The 9,838-nt window shown below is 50.5% G+C and overlaps 1 protein-coding gene across 1 annotated transcript; it reads right to left on the minus strand.

Annotated features, from left to right (window-relative positions):
* Positions 1–9,368, minus strand: LOC113833756 (hyaluronan synthase 1). The gene is made up of 6 exons (XM_027398677.2): positions 9,328–9,368; positions 8,699–8,771; positions 7,556–8,263; positions 4,888–5,113; positions 4,237–4,369; positions 1–1,283 (listed from the first exon to the last, which is right to left on the minus strand). Exons 1-6 carry the CDS (start codon positions 9,366–9,368, stop codon positions 608–610), a joined length of 1,857 nt encoding a protein of 618 aa, XP_027254478.2. The 3' UTR covers positions 1–607.
* Between the last annotated feature and the right edge of the window lie 470 nt (positions 9,369–9,838).

Consider the following 9,838-nt stretch of genomic DNA (forward strand, 5'->3'; position numbering starts at 1 on the left):
TTTGCCTGCGTGTATGCTTGTGCACCACAACCACGGAAGCCAGGAAAAGGTGTCAGATCCCCTGGAATTGAAAGTTACAGGGGTTGTGAGCCACCCTGTGGGTCCTGGCAGGTTGAACTCGGGTTGTCTGGAAGAGAAGCCAGTGCCCTTAACTGCTAAGCCATCTCCCCAGCTCCAATACCTGTGTTGTGTGAAAGCAGAGCATAGGCCCCGGGAAGGAGAATGCCCTCCGGTGGAGGCTAAAACATCCGTCACCCCTCACTGGACCCCGTGCCCCTCGTTCTCAATGATGAGAAATGTGGGGAGAGGTGTTTGATAGAAAATAAATTAAAACTTTTATTATAATATTAATCACAGTACAAACACGTTAAATAGCAACAGGGAGAAAGCGGGGGATCTTCCGGCCCTGATCCTACAAACCCACACCCTGATCAATAAATTACCCCTCCCCAGAGACCCACAAGTCTTGAGTTCCAATACAGTCCGTTGGATGCATTTCAATGGGTCGATTCCCTCGTTTCGAAGAGAAAGGAAAACCGAGACCGTGGAATTCGTGGTTCCTTGGAGCCACCCTGCAGCCCTCGGTGGACATGTTCATGGCCGGGACTCACACCTGAACGCGGTAGCCGCCACTGCGACGCCTGCAGAGCCTCCGCACAAGCACCCAGTAGAGAGTCAGCATTATCACCCAGTAAGCCACATAGGCGCCTGCCCCAGCAGCGAGGTGGTAGGCCTCGGCTGCCCGGGATGGGCCGCTCCAGTCGGCCTGCGCTTCCTGGGCAACACTGCGGACCAGGCCTCCCAGCAGCAGCAGGGCCCAGAGTGCCAGGGGTAGCACCGGTACATAGTTAGCAGCCAGGTTCTTCCGGCCCGAGGTGCCCCAGCCACTCTGATTCATGGTGACCAATGCCAGGAACTTGGCGGGCAGCAGGCCACACATGTAGAGCGGTGCATACAGTGACAGCAGCACCATGCGCAGGCAGCCTCGCAGCCAGGCTGCAAAAGCTGCCTTAGCCAGTGCCACACCCTGCACGCACAACAGCACCCAGAGCAGAGCCCACGGGCGCCCCGCGTAGAAAAGCCGCAGCACTGTGGCAGCCACGAAGAAAGGGAAGAGGCCCGAGACCACCGCTTCATAGGTCATCCATGCGTGGTGGCGGTGCCACCACAGGGCGTTGTATAACCACTCGCGGAAGTAAGACTTGGACCAGCGGGTCTGTTGGCTCAGCCAGCGCAGGAAGGAGGAGGGCGTCTCCGAGTAGCATCTGGAGCGTGAGGTGTACCTAACAGGTGCAGAGACAACAAGGGCGGACATCAGTGTGGGTTCTCCCTGGGGCCTGGGCAATTTTAAGCTCATTTCATGTGCATGAATGTTTGGACTGCAAGTATGTATGTGTGCTGTGTGTGTTCCTGGTGCCTACGGAGCTTAGAAGAGGGCGTAACGAGTTACAGACGCTTGTGAGCTGCCACTGCGGGTGCTGGGAATTGGACCCAGGTCTTATTAGCAGAGCCTAAATATATGGATGCACAAGGAGTCCTGAGGTGTGTCTCAGGTCCCCTGGAAATGGAGTTACAGGCAATCATGAGCCATCAGATGTGGGTGCTGGAATTCAGCTGGGCTCCTCTGAAAGAGGTCCTCTTAACCGGTGAACCATCTCTCCAGCCTCCTCACCATCCTTTCTATGGGCCTATATCATTGTATAATATTTACAATAGCCAAAACTGCATGAAGATCATATACCAGGCAGTTTCTAGTAATTGCTGAACCAGTGTGCGCTGCTGCTGTTTTTACTGTGACTAACACTGTTGCTGCAGACATGACTAATATTAGTCATTGATACTAACACCATCAGTGACATGACTAAGTGCTGACTAAATTGGCAGGTCCTGCCATGAGGAGTACGGCAAGGCTGGTCCCTACCCAGGTCAGTCTCTGAATGAGAAGTCTCAAAAGAACAGTTGGACCCTTTCCGATGGCTAAGGCCGAAACCATTCATCTTTCGTTACATGGCTTAGCCATACCCATGCGGGGCAGATAGAATCCCAATTAAGGATCCCAATTAAGGAATCAGCAGTTCATTAGGTGACATCAAACTAGTCTCTCACCAAAGGCAGTACATGATAGCGTCTCTCTTCCTTGTGTCATTTGGCACCCTCAGTGTTCTTCTGGCTCCTGCCTTTGCTGTTTGTACGAAAACATGTGCCTGGAGGATGCTGTTACATGCCAGTCTTCTGCTCAAAGCCCTCCATGATGCATTTTAGTGAAGATCCTATGAGCCTTTCACAAGAGGACCCCTGCTGGCTCCCTGCCCTCTCTCCTGGTGCTCTTGGCTAAAATGAGATAAGCGCGCCAACTCTAGCTGTTTCCTTCCTCAGATGGAAACATTTCCTCTTGGGGGAAGAAGGGAAGACTTAAAAAGTTAATGGAAGATCAAGGAATTTACAAGAGCCAGGAAGCTTAAAATATTCCAAGATTAAGGCAAGCCTTCAAGGTAGTGAGCAATCGTGTGGAGGGCGGGGTGGGGGCAGGCGACTCTTCAGTGGAGCTGTCTGCAAAGTGTTCAGGGAGCTCTACAGTTGCAGCTTTGATGAGCAGTCAAAGCTGCCTCAGAGTCAGTCATGCATAAGTCGACCCAGTGAGCTCACTGGCACCAAGTTAGACTTGGGTAGATGTAGTGATATGTAAAGTAAAGCCGTTGTGTCTGACTTTAAGTAGAAAGTATAGTAAAGCCTCTGTGCCTGGCTTTGGGAGAGATGTTTCAGCAAAGCCTTCGCTACACTTGGGTTGACCAGCAGATGCTGGGAAATTATTTTGAGACTGTTTAAACCTTGAAAAAAAACTCTCTCTGAACATAATCAAAAAGGACTGAGATATGTCTTGATTTTCTGCTTTCTTGGGCAGCAAGAGCAAGCTAACTTTGGTAGTTGTAACCTTTCCCAGCCCCTATTAACCTTGTATATGTTTGAATAAAGTAACTGGAGTGAGCTAGCTGGGGGTCAGTGTTTTCCACGAAGGCTGAACCCCTCTGCCCCATCAGAAATTGAAGGCTTAGCAGCTTGGTGAGCTTCTCGCTCTGCTGTGCCACCTACGACTGGCATCAAACAATAGGTATAATTATTTTTTAATTTATTTCTAAATAATTTCTTTTTGGCCTGTCATTTGCGTCCTGTCTGGGCTGGGTGGATGTTTGCTTACATCTTCGCTAGTTAGTTTTCACTGTCAGCTTGCCACAAGCCAGCACCACCTGAGAAGCAAGCCTTCACTGAGGAACTGTCAGCTTGTCCTGTGGGCATGTCTGTGGGAACTGTCTTGATTGTTCACTGACTTGGGAAGACTCACCTTGAATTTGGATAGCACTGTTTCACAGGGTAGGTACTGAATAATGTAAGTGTAGAGAAGGCTAGCTCAGTACTAAGCAGAAGGCGGCAGCCTGCTAGGGACCGTTCATTTCTCTCTGCTTTTGACTGAGGATGCTTGAGTTCCTGCCTTGACTTTGTCAGTAATGAACTATGACCTGGGATTGTAAGGCAAATAAACAATCCCTCCCTTAAGTTGCTGTTGGTCAGGGATATTTGTTGCAGAAACGAAAATTAAATCAGAGCACCACTTCTTCTCCGGGAAAAGTCACACAACATACTATATAGGCTACCACACTTGATTGAGAATGGTGTCTCCTTAGTGTAAGAAGGAATTTATGCCCCATCTGCCTGCAGCTCTGTCTCTAGGGCATCCAACTTTGTGTTACTGAAAGACCTCCTCCAGAGTGGTTAGTGGGGATCAGGTGCCTCTCCTCCTCAGTTGCCTGTTTTCTTGTTGCCTCTCTCACTGGTTTTCACCCAGCCAATCTACTTATCTCACCCTACTCACTTCCCTTCTGAGTGGTCCACACTGGCTTGGTCTCCATGGTACGTCCCACTTACCCCATCCACCTTCTTCCTTCTATGTGAAATCTCTCATCCTCAACTTGTCGTGTTTGGCGGAGGTGAAAAGGGTTCACGAAACCCTTTACAACCTTTACGGTACCTCCAATTCTCTCCCAGTATCCAACTCTTTGAAGGCCATTGGCTGAATACCTATGGCTCCTCTGCCTCTTAGGGTATTTATCCCCTGCCTCTCTCTGTCTGTCCCTCTGCCTCTCTTGCTCAGGGACACTCTGCACACACACACACACACACACACACACACACACACACACACACACACACACACACGACCACATGGTCCCCTCTACTTACTTGGTAGCATAGCCCATGCTGAGCATCCGGTTGGTGAGGTGCCTGTCATCCCCGAAGGTGCAGTGGGTGCCCAGGAACTTCTGGTTGTACCAGGCTTCCAGGAACTGCTGCAGGAGATTGTTCCTGTACAGGCCTAGGTAGGGCGGGGAGGATCCAGGCGTCAGACTCCGATGTGGCCAATGCTGCGATCAACACATCTCTTTTTTTCCCCCTCCCTGTGCTTCCTCATCCCCATCCTAGTCTCAGCCTTGTCCGTCACCACCCCAAATACGGCCCCAGTCTCATCTGAAACCCCTGCCCATCCCGTGTGTCTGCCACCTGGCCATGCACTGTAAAGTCGCCACTCCCTTCAAAGTACCAAAGCACTCTCGGTGCCCTGTCCAACCCCATCTCCGCCCCGGCCTCATCTCACTCACTCCCACAAGCCTGGTGCAGCAACTTCCCCAGTCTCCCTCCTCTTCCTTTTCCCAATTTCCTTCCTCTCCAGCAAACCCAGTGCAGCTCTAACACCATTTCCCACCCACTCCTCAATCTCAGGTTATCTGCGATCTGGACCCCGGCCCCATCTTTGTCCTCAACTTTACCCTGCCTCCGGCGTCCTCTCTCCCTCATTGCACACCTACAAGACTTGCAAGCCACACTGTCACTCACCCAGAGGCCCACTGATGCAGGACACACAGTGGAAGTAGCTCTGACACGCTCGCTCCACATTGAAGGCTACCCAGTATCGGAGGCTGCTCAAGAAACTGACCCAGGAATCCAGAGGGTTAAGGATCCTCACATCTCCTCCGACAGCCCCTACCCAGGGGTCTTCATCCAGCACTCGTACAAGCTCCAGCAGTGCCATGGGGTCTAGCCTTGTGTCTGAGTCACAGACCTGTGAAGAGCAAGGGACCAGGCTCGGACCAGAACCTCACACGGGGATGGTCCTTGAAAGGGCTTGTAGACTCTTTACACCATTCCCTGGGCTAGGATCCTGAACTGTATAAAGAGAGAATGTGAAGCCAGGGGTTGGTGGCGTCCGCCCTTAATCCCAGCACTTGGAAGGCAGAGACAGGTGGATGTCTGTGAGTTCAAGGCCAGCCTGGTCTACAGAGCGAGTGCCAGGATAGGCGTCAGAGCTACACAAAGAAACCCTGTTTTGAAAAATCAGAGAGAGAGAGAGAGAGAGAGAGAGAGAGAGAGAGAGAGAGAGAGGGTGACCTGAACAAAAGCTGTGGATACTGTGTGACCAGCTGCTTCCAGCTCCTGGACCTTGACTTCCCATCCTTGGAGAACTGTACTGTGAACTGTGAGCCAAAAGAAGCCCTTTCTCCCTTTAAGGTGTTTTTTGTCAATGTATTTTGTCACAGCCACAGGAGAAGAAACTAAGACAGTAGCATGTTAATGAATGACCACACCCAATGAATGAATGCATGATGAGATAAAGGCTTATGTTTCATAGATGGATAGATGGATGACAAAAATCTCAACATTGAAGGAAAGAAAGCAAAAAAAAAAAAAAAAGGTGGGGGATAAACCCCTATATAAACGTGGATGAGGTTCACACTGGATATAGGTACATGGATGGATAGAAGGGTGAAGGAAAGATTTTCCATATTGCATGAAAAAAGAAAGTAACATTGTACTGAATGCCTGGATAGATTAATGGGTGAGTGTTTAAGTGAATGAATCTTTGTATTAAATGAATGAGTAGCGGCATGGATGGATGAATGAATGTATGATCAGAAAGCTTCCTTCTGTCTTCAGTGACTGCATGAATGAAAGAGGGGATGGATTTCTTCACCCGGTGTTATGGTTTGGATGTGAAATATCCCCTATAGGTTCATGTTTATGAACACTTGGTCTCATACCTGGTGGCACTGTTTCTGATTGTTATATGACCTTTAGGAGGTGGTGGCCAGCTACTGGTCTCACTTCCTTTTCTCTTTCTGCTTCCTATCTGCAGAAGTGGTGTGACCAGCTTTCTCAAGCTTCCAAACCCATGCCTTCCCTATCATATTGGACTGCACCCTCAAACTCTGAGCCAGAATAAATCTTTCTTTTTGGGGGGCCGGGGGAGTTTCAAGACAGGGTTTCTCTGTGGCTTTGGAGCCTGTCCTGGAACTAGCTCTTGTAGACCAGGCTGGTCTCCAACTCACAAAAATCCTCCTGCCTCTGCCTCCCGAGTGCTGGGATCAAAGGCGTGCACCACCACCTCCCAGCTGAATAAACCTTTCTTTGAATTGCTTTGGTCTGATGTTTTGTCACAGCAACACGTATACAAGTGGACAGAGTGAATGAGCACTGTGTTGTACCATTGAATGAAAGAATTGCACCAAATGAATAAACAAGGAACCATTATATCAAATAGGATGGATATGATTGACTAAACGTCCATATTAGATCAGGTCATCAGTGGTTGATGAATGAACGAGTGAATGAATGGATGAATTGGTTTCTTCCTTTCTTTCGTTCTTTCTTTCTTTTCAGGATAGTAATCAAGGGCTTTATTTTCCTAGAACTCAAATTGTCTATGGTTCTCAGAGCTACACTTCCAAAGCTACAGTCAGCAATTTTTCTTCAGAGCCCAAGGAAGGGATAGGAATAAAAGAGAAGGATGAATTGGTTTCTGTGTCAATGTGTGGGAAAGTGATGAAAGAAGAAAGGCTTTAAGATGGGGGCAATAGCTAGGTGCGATGCAAGCTTAAGACCCGAGTCCTCATCCTCAGCTTCGGGTAAGCTAGGTGTGGCTGCACGTCTCTCTCTCTCTCTCTCTCTCTCTCTCTCTCTCTCTCTCTCTCTCTTCTCTCTCTCCCCCTTCCTGCCCCCTCACTCTGTGTGTGTGTGTGTGTGTGTGTGTGTGTGTGTGTGTGTGTGTGTGTGCGCGCGCGCGCGTGCTTGTGCGTACAAGAGGACCACTGGGGACTTGCAGACTGCCAGCCTATGTCTAAGTTCAGTGAGAGGACTTGTCTCAAAGGAATGAGGAGTGGGGGGGGGGGGTGAGAGAGCAGGACACCCCATGTCTTTCTCAGGCTTCCACAGCGCACACATACACGCGCACACACACGAAGGCAGGATTGACAATACATTGAAGAAATGAATGGTCTATTGGAGGATAGATAAAATCACGAATAACTATAAAAAGTTCTCTTTGCCGAATGAGTAAAGAGGAAAAGAAGAGGTTTCTCCAAGTCTGTTTGAGACAGTATCTCCTGACTTTGAACTTCTGATGCTCCCGCCTGCCTCCACCTTCTACGGCCTTCAAGTCACCCTATTCTTTCTGAAGTTGAGGGTGTGACATCACACGCAGGTGGCACGGGGGACCCCTTGCACTCACCTGCACGTAGTCCACGGAGTCTCCCAGCGCCTTGAAGGCCGTGTACATGACCTCGCGCTTGCCTCCCCAGCGCTGTGCCACGCACACACACCTGCGCGTCCTCACCAGCGCTTCCACGGCCAGCTGCCCCGGGTCTTCCGCCTCCACCTCGCGGTAGGCACCAGCACCCACTGTGCCCGCCGCCTCCGCCGGCTCCCAGGGCTGGTGATAGTTGCCGTCCCACACGTAGGTGGCGGGGTCCTCATCGGCGAAGACTTCGCGGAACATGTCCACCATGTACATATCCTCCGCCCGGTTGCCGTCCACCACCATGAGGACGCGCAGCCGGGCGCGCGGGTAGAGCAGGGCGCGCGCCGAGGTCAGGCACTGGCGCAGGTATGCGGGGTCCTCCTGGTAGGCGGAGATGGTGAGCGCCACACTGCGTGCTGTGGCGGCGTCCAGGGGTCCCTTCGCCGCGGCGCGCCGTGCCGCCGCCGCCACCCTCCGGTGCTCCAGGTAAGCGAAGAGGCTCTGTGCCACCAGGTGCGCGCTGAGGAATGCTCCGTAGAGGCCGAAGGCCAGGAGGCCGTAGCGATCGGTGGCGAGAGGGAAGCCGGCGGCGTAGGCCCAGGTCATCAGGCCCAGGATGAGCAGAGCGAATGTAATGGTGAGCACCCGCCGAGCCAGGCCGGAGCAGCGGCGGGCTGCCTCCGAGGGCTTTGGCATGTCCTATGGGGAGCCAAAGAGAATGATCAGCCCTGAAGGCTTTATGGAAACGACCTTATTCCGTGGAGCTTCTCCCTTCTAAGCTGTAACTTAGCATCCCAGAACTTTAAAATTATCTCTTATATTTTAAAATGTGTTTATTTTTATTTCATTTGTGTGGGTGTTTTACCTGCATATATGCCCGTCTACCATGTGCCTGGTGCCCATGAAGGCCAGAAGAGGGCCTTGAAGAGGGCTTCGTATGCCCTGGAGTTGGAGTTACAGGCAATTGAAGCTGGTTGGCTCAGGTCCTCTGCAAGGACAGCAAGCGCTATTAAAACCAGCGAGACAGCTATCTCTCTAGCACCCTAAGAGTTCTTAAAAAGAAGATCCCCTGAGCATCACATTTGAAGCAAGGGTGGCTATTATCTTGGCTTAATGCCTAATTTTATTAATTACCCTACGAAAGAGCCTGTGTGGCCCCAGCTCGTCTAGAACGCCCACTCCTCCAGACTCAGCCTCCCGAACGCTGCTGGGAAGACAGGAGTGAGCCATCAAGCCTGGCTTTTACTTGATGCCTTCTAAACTAAGTTATCATGCCTTCGTCTCCCCCAGCTTTAGCATACCTTCTACACAAAGGGAGTACACAATGCAGCTCCCCAGGCTTTCCCTGTTTTTGTTAGCGGCCAATAAAATGATGCCCACTTGTGGGATGGGTCAGTGGGTTAAAGCTGCCAGGCCTCCAAGTCTGACAACTGAGTTTTATCTGTCCTTGGAACCCACAGGAGGGAAGGAGAGAAATCAGCTTGCCATTCTGTGATTAAAAACACATGCTTTGGCATGCCCTCTCCCAAAACGTAATTTTTAAAATTAGAAAAAAAAATATAAGAAAGTTAAGAATAACCCTACAAACAAATGTTTCTCTGTGTGAAGACACTGATAGCATGTACTAAACGGTTTATACAAAAAGCGCATCAAAGTGCTGATTCAACCATTTTACCGGAACTGGTTTTTTTTAGGGATGAGGTCTCCTGTAGCCCAGCCTGTCCTACAGGTAGCCAAGGATGACTTTGAACTTCTGATCCTACGTTGCAACTCCTGGAGTACTGGGATGACAGGCACACTCCATCGTGCCCAGATCATGCGTCGCTGGAGGCAGAGCAATGCTGGGCAAGTATGCTACCAACTGAGCTCTATTTCCAACCCCAGGTAAGTACTCTTATCCACACAGATGGAGTCTCAGAAATCCAAAGATTATGGGACTTGAACCCAGACTGCAGGTTTTGTTTTTTGTTTGTTTGTTTGTTTGTTTGTTTTGGTTTTTCGAGACAGGGTTTCTCTGTGGCTTTGGAGGCTGTCCTGGACCTAGCTCTTGTTGACCAGGATGGTCTCTAATTCACAGGAATCCTCCAGCCTCTGCCTCCCGAGGGGTGGGATTAAAGGTGTGCGCCACCACCACCCAGCCAAGATTGCAGTTATTAATCACAGTCTTCCTAGACTGTTTTCCCCCATCAGGGGAGCCTCCAGTGACAGCATTTGTAGTCATGGTATAGATAGAAAAACAGGGTAGCCAAAGGCTTGTGACAGGTGAGCAGCCAC

Source organism: Cricetulus griseus, chromosome 9, assembly GCF_003668045.3.
Source record: "Cricetulus griseus strain 17A/GY chromosome 9, alternate assembly CriGri-PICRH-1.0, whole genome shotgun sequence".
Taxonomy (NCBI): Eukaryota; Metazoa; Chordata; class Mammalia; order Rodentia; family Cricetidae; genus Cricetulus; species Cricetulus griseus.